General features: G+C 53.6%; 1 protein-coding gene across 4 annotated transcripts in view; it reads right to left on the bottom strand.

Annotated features, from left to right (window-relative positions):
* The window catches only part of PLCG1 (phospholipase C gamma 1), a 36336-nt gene extending 13750 nt beyond the window's left edge, over positions 1-22586 (bottom strand). Inside the window, exons 1-4 of one of the 4 annotated variants that reach the window (XM_049100302.1) lie at positions 22299-22586; positions 1426-1578; positions 1231-1324; positions 1026-1073 (exon numbers count right to left, since the gene is read on the bottom strand). In XM_049100302.1, coding sequence (XP_048956259.1) covers positions 1026-1073; positions 1231-1324; positions 1426-1578; positions 22299-22515 — 512 coding nt within the window. In that variant the 5' untranslated portion in view covers positions 22516-22586. The remainder of the gene's footprint in view (positions 1-1025; positions 1074-1230; positions 1325-1425; positions 1579-22298) is intronic. The other 3 variants (XM_049100301.1, XM_025470074.3, XM_025470073.3) reach the window with 3 other exon arrangements.
* Positions 22587-23661: the final 1075 nt, after the last annotated feature.

Raw genomic sequence — 23661 nt, 5'->3', positions numbered from 1 at the left:
TTACCTGCCTGATCCCCAATGTCCAAGTGACCTAGGATCAGCTACTGTCCCTCTTTTTTTTTCTTGCTACCAGTATGGGGTGATCCCCAACCTCATGGCCTATATATAAGGATCATCTCTACGCTCCCAAGGGAACATCTCCTGCCCCAACTTCTCCCTTAAACACACACTACCCACCAGCCAAGGCAACGTGTCTACCTGGATGTCTAAGGGCATCATAAAACCTAACACGGCTCAAATGTATCCCACCCCTAAACTCCCCCAGATGTGCTATTCCCATGGCCTTGCCCATCTTCGTCAATGGAGCTCCACCTTTCCAGATGCTCCAGCCAAAAAGTTTACTGTTACCCTGGGACTGCTCTCTTTCTCTTGCACACCAAAATCAATGTTAAGAAATTCTATTGGACTCTTACCTTCAAAATACGGTACAGACCAAATCTGACCACTGGCTATCACCCTCCACCCTGACCCAAACCCTCTCATCTTCCACCCAAAATGCTGAAGCAGCTGCCTGCCCGAGCTCACCAGCTCTGCCAAGCCCTGGACTCCCCAGCAACAGTTGGCAGTCCTGTGCAACCAAAGTCCAGTCACGGGACACTTCCTTTCAAAACCCTCCGTGGTTTTCCAGCTCTTTCACGGCAAGTCAGAAGCCCTCACCATGAACTGATCTTTGTCCCCTATCTTTTCTTGGCCCCTCTGGCTGTCACACAGTAGCCTCAAAGCTGTGAGCTTCCAGGCACTCTCTCCCACACTAAAGCCAGGCTAACCCTCTCTGCAGGACACCCAGAGCCACTCTGCATTTCCTGTCTCTCTCCTTGGCCTCCCTCACTAATGTGTGCTAAGGCCATCACAGGGGCCTTTCTGCAGGAAGTTATCTGTGCCAGAATCACTTGCCTACCCCCACCAGCCCTACTAGAGGTAGGCCCCCTAGGTCCTCTGGTTCTCCAGGCAGCTGCTCAGGGCACAGCTACTGTTCTGGCTGCCCCAACCCACCAGCTGGGTTAGAGCCACAGCCCCAAACCTACCGATCCTCACGATTCCGATCCACTGAGTAGAACTGCTTCCGCAGCCACCTGGTGGGAGAGGAGCCTGAGGTGAGAACTGATTCTCCAGCTGGACTAGGTCTGGGGAGGTCAGTAGGCAGTGCCTGGGCACAAAGACCTGTGTCCTTGCCTCTGCTTCCTAGAACCTAATGCCCCTAACCCTAACCATGTCAGAAGCAGTTCTTACCTCTCAATCTGCAGAGGTGTGGCTGCCTGCAATGTATCCTCCATCAGCCAAGTTAAACCCTTGATCCACATGTTCACTTCATCCTCAGATGTAGCTGTGATCAAGGGGTAAAGAACAGAGCTGAGGACACACGCTTCCTGCTGAGCCAGGAGCCAGGAGAGCCAGTAAAGCCTCCTCCAGCACCTTGACTCCTACCTTGCAGGCTCAGAGTCTTCAGGCGGAATTCCATCCCATACAGGATGACGAAGCAGTGTGACTGGTCTGGTCGGAAAGCAGGGTCCTCTTGGTAGCGATCAAAATCCCGTGAGGTCTTCCCTGGGCGGATCTCCTTGATTTCTCGAATGTCAACTTAGGAAGGTAGAGAAGAAGCCAAGGTCAGGCTGGGGTCTCTGAGTCAATGCTGAAATGAGGGCAGCCTGGTTTCTTCACTCATTCCCAGGCTCTCCCTTAGGGAAGGACCACAAACGGAGACACTTCATCAAGGAGCAGAGCCAAGAGTACTCACCATCCCATTGGTGATAAAAGAGAGCTAGGCTGAGTCTGAGGACACCTCTGCTAGAAGTTGAGCTGTCTGGGGAGAGCAGGGACCCCCATCCTGTGTACCTTCCCTTGCTGAGAATGGAGGCAGATCTCTCTGACCTGAATAAAGGCTAGACTCGAGAAAGAGAACTGGGGAGGGCATAAAGCTGTTCTGTGAGGACTACTTCCTGACACAAAGTACACAAACCAAATTGTAAAGTCCAAAGGTAGGGCAAAGCAGATCCAAAGATGTCTCAGGATCCATGGGAGGAATGAGGGATCAGGCCCAGAGAACTGATACCCCCCTGAAATGGCCCACCACCCCAAAAATTATTGAGCAAGTCTCAGCAAGAGGCCTGGTCCCCCAAGGCAGTGGCTATCCAAAGGTAAGTTTCCTGATCCTGGCTGTCAAAGGGCCTGCATGTGCTCCTCTGCCCTCACACAGCACAGATCGGGAAAGCACACAGGGCTGAATGGCAGAAAACCTGCCATGTCCACTAACAAGGGAAATGATGCTAAGTGACTTGCTTAACTTCTCCTAGTCTCAGTTTTACCATATATAAAGTCAACTGAATTTTTCTAGAAGGCAGGGTGGTAGAAAAAATATGCATGGACTCTGGGACCAGACTGCCTGGACTAGAATCCCAGGTCTACCTACCATTAGCTGTGTGATAACACAGTGATAACTGCTCTGATCCCGCACCTTCATCTGTTAACACAGGTAACAAATAACGGTGAGGGTGCTGGTAAGATCAACAAAGTGTCCAGCCCGGTATGTGGCACATAGGAGCTCAGTGCAGGTTTCCTGCTCCCTCCCTCCCTCCCTGCTAGGTATCACCCACAGGATCCCCCAGTGCTGGCTGAGATCCTGGACAGGGGGAAGATTTTCCAAGCCAGATAGAGAGACAAGACAGATTTAGGGAGAAGCTGTTCAAACAGAATAAACCTGGCTGAGCCACCAGAGAGGACTCTTCCTGAGTACTCCCTTGGCACCAGAGCCCCTTCTAATGCTCTCAAACAAGACTGGCCTGGAAGATCTGGAGCCAGGAGCAGTGCCAGCACATTGCCTGGCTAGCATCCACTGCAGAGCCCTCCCAGCCCAAACTGTGTATGACCCTGGCTAGAATGTCCCAAAGGGCCCAAATCTCCAAGCTCTCTTCCTACTCCTTCTAGCCACAGCTGTGCTCCAACTAGCCCACCTCAGAGGCACTGTGTCTAGCTCCAACCCCAGCTCCCCACCACAACATTACTGGTTCTCACTGGACCCTGCTCTCCTTGCTCCCTTGCCTTCATCAACCCCTCAGGCCTGGTCTTCCCACTGAAAGCCCTACCTTCCCTGCCAGCAGCCCTGCCCCTGCCCAGTCCTCTTCACCAATGGGCCACTCTTCTTAAGTTTCCTGAATCTTTGTCACACTGTTCTGACCCTCTTGTGATTGCTTACTAAGGAGAATACGTTTCTTCTAAGGCCTTCAAAGCCTTCCTGGTGAGGATCAGTGATTTTCATTCCCAGTTCTTCCCTCTCATCTTCTCTCCTCCATCTAAACTAAGTTGGACCAAGGGCAAGAACAGCCAGTGCTTTGTGTCCCCCACTTCATCCTGGTCCCAAGGGTGGACTGTCTACCTCTCAGGCTCCATTCTCTACCACCGAAGACCCAACTCAGAAGCACCCTCCTGCAGTATCATGCCCTTGACTCCTCATGACACCACATGTGTGAACATTCCTCATCTCTCCCAGGCCAGGCAGGGCCCGTGCATTACTGGCTGAAGGGCTGAATAAGCAAATGAAAAAAGTAGGCACACAGGTAAGAAGAGGGGCCACAAAATGGGAGTCAAGTTTTAAAAATAAGTTATACTCAGGTAGAAACAGGGAGAGTGGGGGGAACTGAGTCACAAAAACGCAGCCCGAGAAGATAGTTTCCAAGGATGGAAGGAGGAGCCGAACAGGGGAAATGCCCAGATCAGAAACTGCAGAATAACCACAAACCCTGCCCTTTGAAACAGAAACCAGTATGCTTTTCCGGTGCAGAGCTGCTGTCATCCCCTCCCACACCTCTCACACAGGCACACAACCTCACAAACACAAATGCATCTAGGCCGGGGTCTGAGTGCTCCACAGCCTGGGCCCCTCCTCTCAATTCCCTGCCCATCATTAGAAGTAACCCATGACATGGCTACTGCTTGGCAGGTAGCTAGAGGGTCAGTTCAAAGCCTGAGGTTAGGACACATGTAGCTGCACAGGCATGCATGCACACTTGCGCGCGCGCGCACACACACACACACACACACACACACACACACATACTGCCAGCAGGTCCCAGGAGAACCTCTGGCCTGCCCTGTGCTCCTGGGCACATTCCTATGACACCAGGCTGGAGGCAGATCAGGATCCTGCTCAAGACAGAAACCAAACAGGTACAGAGCATGTCCAGGCCAGGAGTCCAAGCTTCCCAAGGTCCTGCTTGGCCATACCTGGTCCCTTGTACCCCAACCCCCATAATGAAGTGCCAGCCTGGTCCTAATGCCGTCGAAGCGCATCAAACCAATGGCAAGCTGAAAGGATGTGACATCAGGGTGAGATGCTCTACTACGCTTTTAAAAGCCATTTCCTGTGCCACCTCCCAACCCCACTTTCCATCTTATTGCCTCCCAGACAAACACAGAAGGGTCACCTTTCCTGAGAGAGCCAGGGCTGGTCCCCCAGGGACTGCCATCAGGGGAGGACACTCACTAGGACAGGCATGGCCTCTGCCCTAGTTGGGAATAGGTTGGGGGTGGGGGGTGGGAAGCCAAGTTACCCTAGCTATCTCAATCAGAACTGCAGTGAGACAGAGACCCTCCCAGGACCTGGGAGCTTTAGGAGGAGAGAACTGCTTAGAAGAACAGGAGAGTAGCACCCTGTTCCCAGAGACCTGTGACCCAGCACTCGTTCCCCACTCAGAACCATGGGAAAACAACGTTCAAGGAACACTGGGGAAAAGAAAAGCCAGGGTACTGAGAGGTCCTTGCTAGGCTGGAGACAGGGGAACTCTTTGAGGGACAAGGGCAGATTCCCACAACCAGGGAGCCAGGCTAGCCTCCTGTGTAGCAGAAGAGAGTGTAGGGCTTGACCAATGTCAAAGGGCCATCTTCAAGCTCACCCCAATCTGAGAGGGCCTAGGATTCCATCAGCACCATCTGGCCAGCTCAGCCCATCCAGAGGCATGCTGTGTTCATTCCTCCAAGGACTGGGTCCCTGAGGCCCATGCTTCAGGAATAGCATGAGTATCACCATACCAAGCATGGCCATGGTAGACACAAGACTTAATCACCCACACAATCTCATAAAGATACAGAGACCAGTCCTCCTCAAGAGGCTTTGGGGTAATGAGGGATGACTCATGCTGGGCCAGGAATGGCATCCCAGGCCAGCTCTGAGAGCTGAGGACTTTCTGATGGCCAGGCTGCCTGGTGTTCTGGGCAGAAGCTTGAGGGTCCTGGTGACAACCTGCCTCCTCTTGCTCCTTCAGGAAGCCTGCTCTAACTGTCCCCTTTCTGAAGGCTGCTCACACCTAGCAGAGGAGAACCATGCAGGTCTTCAATCCTAGCTGTGCAGACCTAAACAAGCCTTCACTCGTTTGGCCTCCATTTCCCCAACAGCAAACTTGGAATTCCTCTTGCCTCACAGGGTTGCAGTAAGGGCCCTGCAGGAATCAATGATCCCAGTGATGTCTGAAGGAGTGTGACCCCTGTGCATCTAGTGCATCAACATGAAGCCTAGACAAGCCAGCAGCAGGGGGATAATTGCAGCCACATGCCAGGGCTTTGCTGGAGGTGCACCTGAACCCAGGAGAGGTTGCCTCAGCCCAAGGGAAGGAATCCAAGCAACGATTTCCCTAGCTCAAAGGGGGTCTTGCAGGGATGGGGCACCATGAAGGGGTGAGGCTCCAGAAGCCAGAGTTCAGATCAGTGCATGCAGACATGCTCTAAGCCAGAGGCCACGTCCTGAGCCTGCAGCACCCAGTCAGCTGTAGCCACAGCACCCTACCACCTCACCTATGATGGGGTATTAGAACGGGAGACTAACAGATTTGAAATCACAAAGATTGGGGTGGCTCAGCGGTTTGGCGTCTGTCTTTGGCCCAGGGCGTGATCCTAGAGTCCCAGGATCGGGTCCCGCGTTGGGCTCCCCGCATGGATCCTGCTTCTCCCTCTCTCTCTTTCTCTCTCTCTCTTTCTATCAAGAATAAAAATAAAATCTTAAAAAAAAAAATGAAATCACAAAGATCAATTTTCAAATCCTGTTTCCAAACATATAGCTGGGCCTCTCCGGCAGGTCATGGATAAAGTGAAGGTTTTTGTTAGGGGTGGGACAGCCATTAACCATTTACATACAACTACATAAAGATAGTCACATGGAAGGGTCAAGCCTGTCTTGCCTTGACCACCCCCAACCTTGGATTGGTTTCTGTTTTGATTTTTAGGCAGAAGGAAACATGCCTCCTGTAGCCTAGTGGCAGGGGCCAGCTCTAAGCAGAGAAGCAGAATCCACAAGACTGAATTTGCAAAACGAAAGCTTGCATGACCAGGCAAAGAAATCCTCCCTTGTCTCTTTTCTTGACCCAGGGACAGGCATCTTGTCGGAGACCATGGAGACTAGAGATCAGCAGTTACTCAAAGCAGAGTGCCCAGGTCAGTCAGGCCTGGAGAGACTGCCTTCAGGACAGACTAGTAACGGCAGATGCTTTCCCTTTAAGAGCCTCAGTTTCCTCATCTGAGCCACACAACTGATCCCAAGCACTTTGGGAGGTGGGCTCCCACCCAGCAAAGAGTACTGTTGCTGCTCTCAGGACTTCCCTTTTGAAGGAAAGTAGGTCCCCAAGCCTGGGACAGCACCCACTCTACTAGGTAAGGAGAGGACAGGGTGCCAGGAAGGGGACGAGCTCAATGGCAGGCAGCCAGTCTGCAGTCTGTGAAGGGACTGAAGACAATGACCTATGCTAGGTTCTTCTGAGGGTAGGGCTCTTCTGGTTTTAGAATCCTGTTTCTCAACCCCTCCCAGGTATCAGGCTGAGCCACAAGTGCCCACTAGTCATCCTCTTGCCCAGTGCATCAGGATAACCATGACAGGGAGATGCACAGAAGCAGCATTCCTGTAGACCAGGGGAAGTCCTGGGACAACGGGAACCCCAGGGAAGAAGAGAAAGGGGGTAGCAAGGGTGGGGCACCAAGTCTTTTCCAGGGTATCTTAAAGACTATGGTTCGTGAGAGCCAGCCAATCCTGCCCCATATCAGACTCTGACCATGGCAGGCCCTGGAAGGGTTAGAAGGGAGCCCAGTATCAAATCCAAGATTCTAAATTAGACCCACATTTCTTGGTCAGGAACCAGTATCCCAGCATCCCCTGCCCCAGTGAAGGCACCTTCCAAACAGCCCTACACAGATAGAGGTCCTCCAAACCTACTGGCCAATTAACCACCCCTCAGACAAGGAGAAGGTACAGAGAACCATGAGCACAGAGCACTGGCAAGACGGGGGGAGGCACAGCTCCACTTCTGAGCCTCATTTCCCTCATCTGCAAAACTAGATCACCACTCTTCACCAGCCCCTTCTTCCCTGGACAACTGTGAGATCTCAGGAAGAGACAACAAGGCAGTATCACCAGAAAGAGACGAGAGGACATACTGAAAATTTGCCCCCTGCCCCCGCCCGTCCCCCACAAACGAACATAGAGCCAAAAATACCACCACCAGCACAGCAAAAAACCAGAAGTGGCACATATCACAAATTTCTGGACACGAAACATACTTTCATTGAAATATTTTTAAGAGATCATCTTCCTTTTACAAAGTATGTAAACTAATTGATGTAAACTGCAATAGAAATTACCCATACAGAAATACATGTATGTACATTTGGCAACTTAAAAAAATTTCAACTCATGGTAAACATGAAGGGTTCTTTTTGTTTGTTTTTTTAAACTAGAGAGCTTGAAAGAGCTAAGTGAATGTTACCTGGAGAGATCCCTTCCCCTCTGGAGGTTTTCATTACCCCAAATCCCGAGATATGAACCCCCAAGATCCTCTCCATGTCTGTGTGCCCAGCCCCGCAGAGCACATTGGGAGAAGGTAGGGAAAGCCTATTCCTCCTCAAAAGGGGCCAGGTCCAATCAAGGCAACGAGCTGCAAGGACCCCAGCCCCTCAGCTCTCAGCCTACCCTACTCCCTCCAAGCCTCTACACCTGCCAGGCCTATCTTCTCATGTAAGTCTCTGTCAGGCCCAGGCCAGTGGTATACCTGGTGTTCCACCAATCTTGTCACATTGTCTAGTGCTGCCAGGTATCTAGGTCATTGGCCTGTGAGCTAGCTCCTAAAGGAAGAAACTACATTGGACTCTTCTCTTCATTCCCCAAAGCCAGATCCTGGGGAGGCCTCAAAATGTATACAGAGTGCTAAGGAATAGGAATGAACACATGAGTTAAGATTGCAGAGTTCATTATCTAACAAAGGCAGCAAAGGCCACAAATTCTCAAAGATGGTATCAGGGATGGCTTCCTGGAAGAGGTGGTACAATGGGGGCAACAAAGGCAGAGGAGCTACAACAAATATGCAAATGCAGAAGCTGGTGAGGTCTACTATGGAGACAGGAAAAAGAAGGACCAGTCGTAGTTGCGGGCGGGGGGCATGGCCTCTGAGAGCCAGGACAATCTGGAAACATTGGAAGTCCCACACGTATGTTTCTGCAGCTGGTGGGAACCACGGAAGTTAATGAAGCTTTGAGGAGCAGAAAAGGCACTGCTCCCTGAGCACCCTTGCTCTGTTTGGCTCTAAGGCAAGGCCACCAGGAGATTTAGAAGAGCAAGTCCCAGGGGTCAGGAGAGGTGTGCAAATCTTCCCCCAAATGGGGCACTTGGTTCAGTGAGTAGAGCATGTGACTCCTGATCTTGGAGTTATGAGTTTGAACCCCACACTGAGTGTATAGATTACTTAAAAATAAAATCTTAAAAAGTCTTCCCCCAAAATGCTCTCTCATCATTACCCTCTCCAAATAGCCTGGGGTAAACAGATGCACCATTCCCAGCTGCCCCACCCCTCAAGTCAGCTACCTTTCAACATCCAAAGACTACACACCCAGGGTGAGGGAGCACAAATGGAGCTGAGCCTTCTCACTCAGAGGATGCCAACTGGAGAAAGAAAGCCACATGGGGAAGTGATATTCTGTGGCCAATTCCTCGCCCCCTACCCCTGCCACCCCTACACACAGGTTCCTGCACGGTGCCCCAAGGGTAGGGCAGACACTGCACCCCAGAGCCCCCTTCAGAGGGAGCCAAAAACAAAGGGGCTCTGTCCCCAGAGTAGCTGTACCAACTAGAAGATACAGCTTTTATAGAGCCCTCAGACCTGTGAAGGGAAAGGAGGCAGTAACCCAAGGAGAAACAAGGACAGAACCTAGACACAGGTGGGAAAAGAACCTAGCACAGCTGGAAGCAGTGGCATCGGATGCGCCAGTGGTTCCTATGCTACCCGAGGCCTCTGGAAGGAATGAGAGACCCCCCAACCCACGCACACACTCCCCACTGTCCATTTCCCTCTCTGTTCTGAGACTATGACCTTCCCCCTCCCTCCCTTCCAACAGAAACAGAAGCAGCTCCCAGATCTCACCAGAGAAAGTCAAAAGTGGAGGGTGGGTAGCTACCTACCTCCATTTTACAGACAAGGTTCCTAGCAGAGAGACTTGGGGTCAGAGGGTTATGCAACAAAGAAAAGGTGAGGATGGGACTTATCTCCTTCCTATTCCTGTGTAGCAGCAGAGGAGAGAGGCCACAGCCCCTTCCCATGGTGTACACAAGGAAAATCTGGCTAAACCCTGGGAGTCCAGGGTGTACCAGGGCAGAGCTCAGCATCTCCCTCTCTGACTGGGGTTTCCTCAGTCACTTCTCCCTCAGCACCTGACTGAGAAGAACAGCCAGGCCTGACCCAGCATCTGGGCCTTCTCCCACCTTGATAAACAGGAAAAAGTCATTCAGACAGCTGGATGGAGGTCTGCAGGGTCCTCCTACATGGGACCTTGAACCTGTATATACTAACTGCTTCAGGTTACAGCTGTAAAGGATCCTTGCCAGCACATGACTCATCTAGAGTCTAGATTCTAGATGAATCTCCTCTTTGGAGCAATGAGAAAATGGAGGCTCCAAAGGGTCTTGACCCAGTCACATGGTGATTCATGGCAGAACTGGGACCCTCTGCATGGCCCCAGAGCCTTCACACTACCCAGGCAGTCTTGCCTATGACACTAGACTAATCCCACCCATTTCAGAGGTGGGAACAGCATGCCCAGGCCCCAAAGGAAGGAAGGGAAAGGAGGCCCCACCCAGAGAATGCAAAACCGGAAGAGAGTTGAGCAGTTGCCTATTATGCTTGTTCATTCATTCCATCATCTACTCAAACACATACCAGGCACCTATCTCCTTGATGTCAGGCCCTGGGTTGGGTCCTGGGTAAACAGAGATCAATAAGGCACTTGAGTTCCTGCCCTTCAGAAAAGCCCCTGGCTGGTGGAGGAAACAGATGGGGAAGTAGATAACTATGAGGTCGTGCAAAGATGGAACAACAGGGAGATGTCTGTGGTGCTGGAGCACAGAGAAAGTGAACTGCGCTCCTTGGGATTTCTCAGATTGATCTGCAGAAGGCTGGTCTGGAGGGCTGACCCACATGTCAGGCAGAGGGGATCGTGGAAGCCAAGGAATCACTGGAGTGGTTGGGCTGGGGGGTGGGGGGAGGGTATTCAGCTTCATGGAAGAGGGAGAGGGACAGTGAGCCCACCCCGGCCTTTGATGCCACAGCAGGGGAAAGCTGGAGTACAGACAGGGGCTGGCCCCAGCTTTGCTGCACAGGCCTATGTAACCCCCCCAGGCAGTTCGTGGGTCAGCCCCCCAGGGCAGGGATCCTGTGCACCCTGACCTCTGCCTCCACCAAAGGCTGCTGTTGCCCAAGTATTTTCTAGATATCTTGTGTGTACCAGGGCCCCAGCTAAGGACAGGTAGAGGGCCAGTTCCTAGAAGTGTCCAGGATCTCAAAAGTCTAATGAAATGTGTGTCTCCCCACCACCAACACCCACACAATATATTTAGGGCAGGTGGGGAATAAGAACACTGAATGGAAGTCACTTTTCCATCCTCTTTCCTAACCCCGAGAGCAATCCACATGGTCAACCATACCCTCCCTCCTCCTTGAAGCTCTGCTCTTGGCTTCTCTCATGACTTCTTCTGGTTTCCCTCTTCTTCTTGGGCTTCAGGCCTATCTGCATTACATGCTGGCCTTTGTCAAGGCCGAGGCCAAGGTCCTCTCCTTTCCCAATGCTCTACCTCCTCCCAGTCAGTCGACAACGCCAACAGATTTCAGTGCCTCCTCTTAACAACCAGTACTCACCTCTAAGCTTCAGCTCCGTCAGTCCAACTGCCTACTTGACACCTCCACCTGCTCGCCTCAACAACACCTCAAAGTCAATCCCTTAAACCAAACAAACCAAACAGATTCCCTCAAACACACTCTTTAATACTCTCTCACCAAAACCCAGGCCTCCTGCCATACTTCTTGGGTCAGCTAACAGCATCACCCCCAAGTTATAAACAGGAAACTTAAGAACCATCCTTTAGCATCTCCTTTTCTCTCACCATCTCCAATCTAATCCTTGGACGAGCCCCCTACTACTGACTTTGTCATGACCATGTTTACTAAGCATTTAAATGAGTGGGAACCCTGTGTGTATTTTAAGGCTGTCTGAATGACAATCTTCTCCAAAGGAGTGTGAGCTCCTTGAGGGCAAGGGCCATGCCTGGTCAGCTTTAAGGTCCCACTCAGGGAATAGCAGGAAATGGAATACATTAGAAGATAGAAAAATCTGGGGTCTCCCTCCCCCAAGGAAAAAATAGGGGCCTCTGACTGAAGATCTAAGGAACAGGGGCTAAAGTGGGAGAACAGGGAGGGGACAGTAGAGGCCTCCTCTGCAGAGCTCCTTGGGAAGCCCCAGGCCAGCCCTGGCTCCCCGCCTCTTCAGTTTCCGAGTTACCACCACCACACACCCTGCTCCATCTTAGAGGCAGGAGGTAGGAGGGAGATGGTGGAGGTGCATGGGGGTGACACCAGCCCTTAACCTCCCAGCAGAGTCAACTTTGACCAGGAGGTTGGAGACCTGCTAAGCAATGAAGGAAGTCATGAGGGCAAGGTGTGGTCACCCAGACACCCTCTTCTGCACACCCCACTAGGCCTTTCCCATTACAGAGCTGCTGGGCCCAACCACCCTTCAGCATCTGGCCACACCAGCCCAAGCCAAGGCACTTTACTTGTCCTCCTTTTGCTTCCTGGGGAGGCAAGGCCCTGTTGCTTGATGACCTCACTCCAAGGTGACTGGGAACTCACTGCCTCCCCAGGAAGCCCAGCTAGGATTCTTCGAAGCTGCCTCCCCTGTCAAGAAGAATGACTACCTTGGGACTTCTCCTTCCTGATTTTAATTTCCTAAAATTAAATTTAGAGGGTAAATTTCCATTCTACCCTCTTAAGACAGTTTCTGGCCTCACCTCCCCCAATAAGCTCCTTGTTGCCTCCCACTCTAGCCTGCAGAGCTTCATCCTTCCAGTATGGGCCAATTCTCAGGCCAGGGACCAGGACATCCTTATGGAAATGGTACAGGCACCAGGTGTTCCATTGTCATTAGAGGGGATGTTCTCTGTATTTCACTGTCAGCCTCAAGAGGCCCCGAGTAAAATCCTTGACAAAGTGACATACATTACCCTTTTTTTTTTTTTAAGATTTTATTTATTTATTCGTGAGAGAGACAGAGGCGGAGACACAGGCAGAGGGAGAAGCAGGCCCCCCAGGAGGAGCCTGATGTGGGACTTGATCCCAGCTCTCAGGATCAAGCCCTGAGCCAAAAGCAGACACCCAACCACTAAGCCACCCAGGCGTCCCTACATTTCCCTTTCTAACCTCCTTGGTAGATGTGCTCAGTGTTTCTTTCTTTCTTTTTTCTTTTGTGTGTGTGTGTGTGTGTGTGTGTGTGTGTGTGTGTGTGTGCGCTCAGTGTTTCTAAGGCTGCTTTGGGTAGAATAACTAGGGTAGAAAGAGAAGAGCTGCCTCCTAACAGGGGAGGGCCATCAGGTGGAATGGGGGTAAGAGGTCTCCAGAGCCCCTGCGCCCCAGCTGACTTCCTGCCCCCAGCAGGCTGAAAAGCCTTTGGGACCTGTGGCCACCTCCTCTTCTCCTTCCCATAGTCACTCTATGAACTCGGCCCGCATTCCTGGGGCCTTGAGGCTGAAGTCACTCAGTCCCATGGGGTTAGAATTCACCCACCACACACCCATAGCTTAACAGCCAAAGGCCCAGTGTGGTCAATGCCCTACTCCCGCCAAGGACAAGGCTAAACCAAGGACACTGTGACCTGGAGGCATCCCTTAAACGAGTACTTCCCTCAGGACATTTCAGCTCAGCCATATCCCCAGGTGTCCAAGAAAACAGGAAGCTAACCCCAAAGTGAACAGCCCACCCCTACTGAGTTAGAATTAGATCTCACACAAACAAGTGGTCAAACTTGCTGTGGCCCAGCCCCTCACCAATCTCATCAGTGTTCACTGCCAGGGCTTGGAGCTTCCGTCAGACCACCCACTCTTCACCATGCCCACGCCTTGCTCCCAGGCACCTCACAGCCTTTGTACAGATTCTCTAACCAATGCTGGCTTGCCAGGCAGCAGGAGGAGGGACGCCACAAGGGCAGGATGGGCTGCGACAGAGAGGAAGCTGATTGTGTCTGGACCCTTAGGTTCTACAGTACTTCAGGCACAGCTGTCTCCTGCTGGCTCCCGGCTTTCATGGTTTTCTGCATGTTCTAGATTGCAAGCCTCCCAGGATCAAAGATCAAGCCACCTCCTTTTCTACCTTGCTAACCCCAGGCTCCTCTGTGCCAGGCAGGGGCTCAGAAATGGAGATGCCAGTCTTCTGCAAGAGAAAGCCCCGCCCATTTATTCTGCATCCTGAGTCCTGCTGAAGCCAGGGCCACCCGCCAACACCGGGAAGGGCCCGGAAGGAAGCAGCAGAGCCTATACACAAAGCCTACATGTGGCTATAAAAAGGAGCCCTCCCTGCTTCCCCCAGGATGGGCCCGGTTCCTAGGAGGTGATGAGTGGGGGAGAGAGCTAGTACTTGTGCCTGGGCATACAGCCACTGCAGCCTCTTAAAGGCTAGCCAAGCACCACCTCGAAAGGAACTAGTGTTACAAGGAGAGGAGGGAGAATGTTAAGAACTAAGTGAGGATAGCAAGCAGAGACTCTCAGAGCCCCATCTCCTGGGACCACAGACTCCCCAAAGCAACCACGTCCCCAATGCCTCTTCCCTCAACTCCAGAGTATCCACAGAAGGCCCCCTCTCCCATAGTTCTCTACCTCTCCTGAGGCTCCCTGTGAAGACAGCAGCATTATCTAGCCAAAGAGCTCTAAGAATGCTGTGAGGAGGCAATGAGAGGCTCTACCTCAGGGGTGACAGCAAGAGAGCTGTGACTGTCACAAAGTAGGCTCAGGAGCAGCTCAAGGTGGGGCACAGCAGGGAGATGACAATTAGGCAGAGGCACAGCTAGCATACCTTAAGCCTAAACACAAAGGTACCTATTGCAGAGAGCCCAGATACGAAGGCAGCAGTCTATCTGCCACAATAGCATAGCCACCCACGCCACTGCCCACACCAAGCCATGGAAATGAAGGTCTCCCCAGCCTCTGTTGTCCGAAGCCCTCTCCAGCCTAGTTTGTCGAGTGTTTAGGCCCTGCACCAGGAGTCTGACTCAGAGCCACTAAGGCCATTCTCTAGGAATAAGTGGAGTGGCTTGTCATGGTCACACACATGTAGTATAAGTGAAAAATGAGCCTCAGCTGTTGTCTGCAACTGAGAGATCTGGGGTTGCTCATTATCAGAGCACATCCTCACCTCTCCTGACAGAACAGCTTCTGGTTGGTTTTCTCCATGGCACTCTCCAGGCCCTGTAAATACTTTTTCTGTCTGGCTGCTGCTGTCTTTTCTGGCTATACCTATCTTAATCTTTATATTTATTACTGGACTCTGTGGTGCCTGGCATGTCAACAAATGCCAGAGTCCAAAGCCAGGGAAGCACAGCGGTGTCTAGTCTGTTCAGTGTGCCACAAAAGACCCAAGAAGGTTGGGGTTTGGGAGTTCTTTATTGTTTCAAGGAAAGAGTAGTTACAGTGATAAAGCACACCGGGGCACAGGCCTACTACCACTTGAACAAGCCAGAGGTTGCAGTTCTCATGTCCAGCTTACCAGGCCCAACACACAGAAGCACACCCACAGTAAATACAGGCAAATGAAGCAACACGATGGATGAATGTATGCACCTGAACTTGTCATCAAGGATCCTGGAGAGGCCCTTCTCAGAGTACCATGAGCATGGCGCCCCAGGTCTCCAGGTCCCTGCAGAGGCTCAGGTGCAGTCATCATCATGAACAGTAACAAGTCAGAGCAGGGCTCTTCTGTCCCCCTACCTCAGATCACCTGCTGCCTTCACCCCCAGCAAGAGTGTGGGAAAGCTTCTTGATGGGAGTGTCAGGTAAGATGAAGGCAGCAGATAACCTAGAGGCAGAGTCTAGGTCCAGTTTGTCCACAGACAGAAGCCTGGGCTAGTCAAACAGCACACTGGGCCAGAAGGCAGAGTGGAGATCAGATCACTCTGTCCACATAAAAAAAACATGCTGGTCCTATCTTCTTGTCATTTTCTCAAGAGTAGAAAAATAACCCAAATATTGTAGTGGGAATCAGAGATCCTAGGCTCTGATCCCAGCATTGCCATAAACTTGTGTGACCTTACCCGGGGGAACCTTGGTTTCTCATCTGTAAGAGACGGCTAACCATTTTTGCCCTCCCTTGATTCATGGAGCTGTGGCAGCACTCAACACCACAGATGAGAATATGTTCCATGAACTCTACTGCACTAGGAGAAATATCGGATTTTCCTCATGCCCCAGCCCTCTGTGCACAGACTCGGAGGGAACAAAGAAAACAAGCAGGAAACAGACTTCTAGCCCAGACTGTCAGAAGAGCCACCAGTGGCCACACCTGGTGGTGCAAAGAACTGGAGTTCTGGGGATGCCTGGGTGGCTCAGTGATTGAGCATCTGCCTTTGGCCTGGGTCATGATCTGGGGTCCTGGGATCGAGTCCTGCACCGGGCTCCCCACGGGGAGCCTGCTTCTCCCTCTGCCTGTGTCTCTGCCTCTCTTTCTCTCTGTATCTCATGAAAAAATAAATAAAATATTTTAAAAAAAGAAGGAAAAAAAAAAAACTGGAGCTCTGTAGTTAGCTAAGGTGAAAGCAAAGTAAACAAATACTTATTAACTGCCCATGAGTGCGAAATGCTGTGCAGAGAGCACTTTCATATGAAATCTCTTACTGTCCTATACGACCTCATTTCACTATTTTAATATACAGCTCTGTGAGGAAGAAATTACTTTTATAGCTGAAAATCAGTTCCAGATAGGTTAAAGTTACTCATCCAACGTCCCAAGAAGAGCTGAGACTCGAACCCAAATCTGACCCTCGCCACAAATTTTCAGTCATATGGAGCCCAATTACCAACAGCTGCTTGAGGCCACTCATCACCTTGGCTCTGCCTAGTCTTATCATCTGTTACCATATTGCTCTGAGTTCCCTCCAGGGAAGCACGGGGACCATGCTTCTCTGAACAAAGCATTCTGCACGGAGCACCAGCACATTCCCCTCCTCCTCTCTCATCCTCATTTCTCCCCAGACTCTCCTCCGAGTCCCCACTGACTTCTCCAGTTCTAAGGGAGTAGAGACCGGGAGGAAAAGTCTCCCATCCCCTCCTATCAGGCGTTTGCAACATTAGGTAGGTCTCACTTCCTCCAACTTATCCATCTCTGACCTCTTTGAAACCACATCAGAGGAAAGATTACAGAATGGGAAGAGGTGCCATGAGTTAATGAAGAGTGATACAAACAGTGACAGGAGAGGCAGAGACTGGTCTTATCATACTGAGGTGATGGCATTAAAGCATGTCCTAGAAGAGAGGGGTCTTTAACCAATGTGCTCAGATAGCATTTATCAGGGCAAGACACGGGGAAATAGGCCAATATGATACCATAGCAGCTGCTTTCAGCCAGCTGCTGTGTCACCTTGAAAAGTCAGCAGCTGGAACGAGCCCCCTGACAACAGCGGGGCTGCTGAGAGCTTGGAGTGAGAAAGTGGGTGGGCCTCTTCATCTCCCAATCAAAGGCTTGGTGGCCAGGCTCCAGCCCCTCAATGTGACAGGTACATGGGCTCCCTTCACTACTGGGTCCTCCTGGGGAACTTAATCTTCATCCTCCTCTGTCAGAGCTCCCAACACACCATACTCCATGTGAAGCACTCTATGAAGATTTTCCTCAATCTTCAAAAAACCCTTATGAGACAAACTGTTACTATACCCCCTTTTTGTAGACAAAGAGCTCAGAGAGAAAATCACACACTCAAGATCACAAAGCAAGTTAAGTGGCACAACCTACTCAGTCTGAGTTCAGAACCCAAATGCTAAACTACTGTGCTCCACTGGCTCATCTCTCAGGACCCACCCTCCACCTCTGCTGCATCCCTGCCCTGCCTGAGAGGAAGTCTTGCCCCTGCTCATCAGCTCTCTCCTGCAAACTGCAGTGGCTTTACTGGTTTCCCTCACCCTCTCCCAGATAAAATGCAAGACAGCCCTCCTTGAGCCTCTGCTGACAGAATAGAGTATAACCCAAGAGCATGGCACCCTGTGGCCTTCCCTAAACTGCTCCCAACGAGCCCCAGCCTTACCTCTACCGCACTAAATACATACCTGAACCTGCACAGGGATCCCCCATGTTCAACCTGGGCACAGGCAAGTTCCTCAATCAGTCAAGGAACAGCTCACAAGTCACCCCGCAATTCCCCCCGTGCCCCCCAGCAGCTCTGAAGCCTGACCTGGCTCTCTCCTCTCAACCACAGCTCACTAAGACAGCTCACTACTATGCACTCACAGGGCTCTTGGTATAGACCTTTATTATGGTACATACCACACACATGGTTATAATTATATGTTCCCAATTCTGTCTCTTCCAAGAATGTGGGAGTTCCTCAAGGGCACAGTCCATGTCTTATTCACCTTTAGTGCCTAGCACTGGGCAAATAGGGGTGTTCAAACAGTATTTATGGAACAAATAAATGCCCCTCATTTCAAGAAACTACACAAAACAAGGTTAGTGGCCAAGATCTCTGGCCAGTATACACACATACACAGACACACAAACACACACACATTGTCTTGAACCCAAGTCAGACTGACTCTAGGCACAAATCTCCAGTTACTGTGGGTCAATTACCTAAACTGCTCACAGCCATTCTTTATCCTTGGCTCTGCCTAGAGTCTGGTCACCTGTTACTATACTGTTCTCAAGGACACCACCCCACCCCGCCCCCTGCAGAGGAAAGCATGGGCACCATGCTTCCCTGAACAAAGCACTCCACAAGGTATGCAAGAACATTCCCCTCCTCCAATGCACCCCCACTTCTCTGGGACTCTCCTCAGCTGGAGGTGTGTGTGTGTGTGTGTGGTGGGGGGGCAACATTGGGTGTGCTCAGCTTCTCTAGTCATCTGTGCAACAGGCTCCTTTCGCAGGTTCACAGGAAAGAGTGCCCCAGCTGGAGGGGGTGCACTGGCAGAGCTGGTCTGGAAACCCACACACTGGAGCAAGGCTTGGGTGTTGAGGAAACACTAGGAGGTCTGACTTCCCCTGGAAAAACTATAGTCAGACAGGAAACACACAGGCAGGGATGGCTAGCTTTGCAGATCCGGACACGTGTTTTTGCCCCTTTCCCACTGGGAGCAATCAGCCAGTACAAAGAAAACCCCTGCGACACCCGCCTGCCTGCCTCAGGGACCTCAGGCCCAGGCGGCAGAGCAGGCTTCACAATCTGTCTCCTCATCAGCCTGACAGCCACAGAGGTCAAGCCCCAGACAACTGGCCCCAACATCACCTTCTGAGCCTGACTGTCTTGTCTGGGCAGTTTGCGCTCTTCTGCCACCAGTACCTCCCCACCCCATCAAAGGTACGACTAGGAATTATTGTCTGTTTTAGTTTCCTTGAGGGGAAGGACCTGGTTTTCATTCACCACCTAAGGGGGCCCAGCATCTAGAAGAGTAGGGAAGGATCAAAGAGGAAAGTGTGAGCCTTCAAAAGTCCTCAGTGATGAGCATGGCTGTCACTCAGAGCCCTCCATGGAGCCTCCACCTAGGCCATGATGCCCACAATGACTTTTGACTGAATCTACTCACCCCAGAAAGGCATCAGAAGGAAAAGTGTAGAGCCAGAACCTAGAGAGGCTAAGGGTCTATAATGCAGGTCCAGGCACAAAAATTTCTCCTTAGAGGAGCAACAGAGACAACTAGGCATGTGGCCTGAGGCCCAGGGGCAGCACAACCCTGGAGCTGAGAGTCCTCTTGGGATGGCCAGTCAATGACTGGGGAGCTGGGTCCAGTTGAGGCTGTCACATACTGGTACTATGATCCCATGGCAGACACAGCCCCCTACCTCCAGGACCCTTGTGAAGATTAGCCAAGAAAATATGCCGAAAAGTCTCTGTAGCAGTGAACAGGAAGTAATTGCTTTGTATTCACTTAAGTCAGTATCTGCAACATAAAAAGCCAAACATCAACCTGGTTCCTGTCACATCACCAGGACAACTAGTACCAAAGCACTTCCCCACCCCTCTTTTAAGCCAAACTACCATCCTAGAAATCAGCAAGTGCCAGCCCCACTTCACAAGCGATAAAGTGAGAAGGGATGGGGTTAGGTCAGAATGAGGTCTGACACGTTGAGTGCTGCGCATTTCCTTGAACCACAGCATCCCTCCTGCAGGTCCACAGTGCCTCTCTCTCCTTGGCCAGACTACAAGCACTACATGGAACCCTGGCAGAGTCAGCAGGAAAAGGCCAGATGGTAGGGGACACAGCTGGCAGCCCAACCTTCCTCAGAGCCTGTGGGGGGGGGGGGTAGGGTAGGGGGGCTGCAAGGATCAGAAGTCACCAACAAAGTATACCACGAATGGGCAGAAGTGGGCGAGCTTCAGTGAGAAGCTCCATTTACAATGTGTGAACCCTACACAAGCATCTACTAGCATTTTTACTCAGACTCCTTCAACCTGGGCCTCCAAAATCAAAGGGCCAAGGCTCCTATATTCTTTGCCTACACTTGCAGCTGATGAGATCACTGAATCTGTATTTCTCTAGCTGACCTACCCTGGGAGCTGGGGGCCATAGGATCCCCTGCATTCCTGTCACCAACCCCCAAAGACCTGAGACACCACGGACTAGACTCACTCTTCCCCACATCCCTCTGTTCAGGCCCCAACTTACAAATAAGTCAAGTCACACCCGAGAGTCAGATGTGCAAATCTCTCTAGATTTACTCCATGATTTTACTGTCATGTACTATTCTACGTATGATAGGTGGGTGGGTGAGGAGAGGAGTTAAAGCAAAACAAAACCATTTCCTCCCTTTAAGTGAAATGTGAACTTGGTTCCCATCCTCCTCCCTCCCTATACCCTCATGCTCTCCTACAGCCATAGTCCACCTCCCTCAACATTCATAGTCCAGGATGGAGGAGGGCAGTCACACTCTTTTACTTCTATTGTTATTATTAAAAACAGCTCACACTTATTAAACATTTACAATGTATCAAGCACTGTGCTACATGTTTTACACCAATTCTCATTTAATCTCCAGAGCAACCATATATAGCATATATTTTACCATTCCTACTCTATAGATAAGGAAACTAAGCTCAGAGAAAATAAGTAACTAGCTAGATAAGCAAGTGGCCCACAACTAATCAATGGGCTTCAAATCCAGCCTTGTCTTCAACCACAGAGCTGCACGTACTGCCTGCTGATCACATGCATGGTTTGAAGTGCAGTCTGTTACCCAGGAAATCTCTACTGGGGAACCTCTGGTCAGTGCCACCAACTGAGCAGAGCATAGGGAGCACTATAAAAGCAAGGAAGAGGCTGTGCCTGGAAGTCTTGATGCCTGGGTGAAGTCCCCAGGACTATCTATCTGGCTCTCTGCAGTGTCTATCATTCCACAATTTTGGAATCCAGTCTCTCGAATCACTAAAATCTTCTCTCCATAGCTGGCAGGGCTGATGGAGGCACAGCGGAAGGCAGTTGCCATTTCTGAGTTCAGCAGCTGTATCAGATCTGGAGTTTGTAGTTGAGGGTGGCTGCTTCACCACAAGACTTTCCTTCCTCCCAATCTCCTCACCCATCTACACACATGTACACGATACCCAAGGTCTGTAGGGCCTTCCCATGGGGGTGTCACTTCCTGACGCCCCTCCTCCACATGGACCTAGTTCTGAGTCTCTGGGGGGAGTCCTTGCAGGAAGCAACCCACAACCTAGGGTTGCAGACACACTACCTCTCACACTTGAAGGTGGGGGAATGGAGGGCAGAGCTGGGTGCCCACCCGGCCACAGCACAGGGATGCATTAAGTGTAGTAACACTGAAAGGATCTGGGCTTTTTCAAAATCCCCAATTCCCTCTCCTGAGATCTGTCCCAAAGCAGCCAAGTTCAGGCCTGAGAAGGCCAAGCAGCAGGAAACCAAAGGTAGCCGCTCCCAGCTCCCCGTGGCCACGCAGCACAGGACGCAGGACACAAAGGGCTAGACCCAAAATTGGCTGCACACTCTCGAAAGTACCTGACTCTAAGGCACGGAGGGTGGCCTTTCTGGGCCACGCTCTTGAGGATGTGCTTCCAAGGGTAAGAGAAGCCTGGCCTCTTTACCAAGAGTCCGGGTCCTGGCTTTGAGTGTCGGCCCACCCACGCAGACCTCTAAAATTCAGCTTCGAGACAAAAGCAGCAGCGGGAAAAAGCAGCCGCTGCCTTCCCTCAGGCTTTTCCAAACCAAACAAGACCACCTTGCACCCTCTCCGAGAGGGAGAGAGAGAGGAGGGGGGGGGGGGCAGGCCCGGCTCTGACCCAAAGCCAGCCCTACCCCAACATCTGCCTAAATTCTACTCAGGGAACCCAAAGGTTCCTTTGCAAATGGAGCCCAGCCCGGGGGGCCCAGAAAGTTTCACCACGACTACTCTTCTGGGGAAAAGAGGTGGTGGGCGATGACCGTCCGGCCTGGCCCCCGATTCTGGGGCCGGGTGGGCTGCCGCCGCCTGGGCTTCCCTCGCCCCAGTCACCAGCACTGCCGGGGGGGGGGGGGGGGGGGGCACCCCCGACGCCTGCCCCGCCGGCCCCAACCCGCTGGGATTCTTAGGCCTCCGGGCGCAGCGCCTGGAGCACCCCCCGGGCTGGGGGAGGGGGTGTCCTGTCAGGTGACGGAGGACCCGGATGCCCCCCGCCCGCGGGGACCACCGGGGCCGGGGCGGGGGCGGGGCCCGGAGGCTGCGGGGGAGGGCCCCAAAGTTCACCCAAGTCACTCCAGAGGCGGCGGGGCGCGCGGGAGCGGGAGCGGGAGCGGACTCGCGCGGGCCCCAGGGAGCGGGCGCACTTACTGGCCCCCTCGATCTTGTCGGCGCCACGGCTCCACGTGATCTGCCGCGTCTCCAGCTTGACCTGGAAGGTCTTCCGCTCCGGCCGCTGCGACTTCTTGGAGTAGAACAAAGTCATGACGGTGCCCACCTCGAGGCTGCGGCAGAGGTGCAGCACCTCGGCGTCCGAGGGCGCGCCGGGCCCGCAGCCGTTGGCGCAGGGGGAAGCGGCGCCCGCCATGGCTCCGGCGCTGGGGGCGGAGGCCCGGCCGGCGGGAGCAGGCGGCGGCGGCGGCGGCGGCGGCGGCTGAGGCGGCTGAGGCGGCTGAGGCGGCCCGCGAGCGGGCCCGGCGGCGGCTCCTGCGGGCGGAGACGGGGCGGGGCCTGAGGCGGGGGGCGGGGCGGCTCCTCAGGCCCCGCCCCGGCCCGCGCGCCGGGAACAAAGGCGCCCGCGCGCCCGTGGAGAGGACCCCCGCCCGCCTCCCGCCGCGCCTGCGCCCCGCGACCCCCGGACAGGCCCAGGCAGGGACGCGGGGCGCAATGGCGGCGGGGGCGCGCCCGCCGCTCGCGCTCCCGCGGCTCCGTCCGCCGCCCTCCTCACGCCGCCCCGGCCGGCCCCGTCACGCGGCGGCAGCCCCGCGCCGGCCCGTCAGTCAGTCGCACACGCACGGGCGGTCGCCCGGCCCGCTGTCCCGCACAGGCCCGGCCGCAGCCGCTCCCTCAGCCCGCTGCCCGCGCGGCGGCCGGGAGGAAAGGTGAGGGTGCAGAGCGCCCCGGCCCGCCGGCCGAGCCCGGTTACCTGGGCGGCTGCCCGGCGGAGGGAGCCAGCCAGGCCAGGCCGGGCCGCCTCACACCCGCGGCGGCGGCGGCGGGGGCAGCGGCGGCGGCGGCGGCGGCGGCGGCGGAGGCGGGCCCTCCGCGCACCCTCTCCGGGGCGGGGCGGGGGCGGGGCAGCCTGCGGATTGGCTGGCGGGCTTTGACGGACAGCAGGCCTGCCCCGCCCCGCCCCTTGGGCCGCTCGGGGCTGCCCCGCAGGCCGCTCCTGCGACCGCCGGACCCTCGTCCGTCCCGCCCCTGCGGCGAGCGTGGCGGGCGCTCGACGGCCCCGTCCTCCGGAGCGGCCCCCGGGCCTGAGCGCGGCCTGTCGGGCCTTCAGACCTGCGGCCCCCGGCGGCCTCCGCCTGCGCGGCTCCTCGCCCGCCGCCCGCCGCCCGCCGCCCGCGCCACCTCACGCCCCGCCTCCTCGCGCCCCTCTGGCAGGGGTTTCCGCGGCCTCACTCCGCGTGTTTTCCTCCCGCCTCCCCCCAGGCCGCTGCCCGCGGGCCCGGAAGCCTCTCTCCGGCTGGCCTGGTCCGGAGCCGGGCGCTCAGGCGACGCCACCTCCCCA

This window comes from Canis lupus, chromosome 24 (assembly GCF_003254725.2).
Source record: "Canis lupus dingo isolate Sandy chromosome 24, ASM325472v2, whole genome shotgun sequence".
Lineage (NCBI taxonomy): Eukaryota > Metazoa > Chordata > Mammalia > Carnivora > Canidae > Canis > Canis lupus.
The sequence above is the reverse complement of the archived record's forward strand: the minus strand, read 5'-3'. Positions and strand labels throughout refer to the sequence as shown.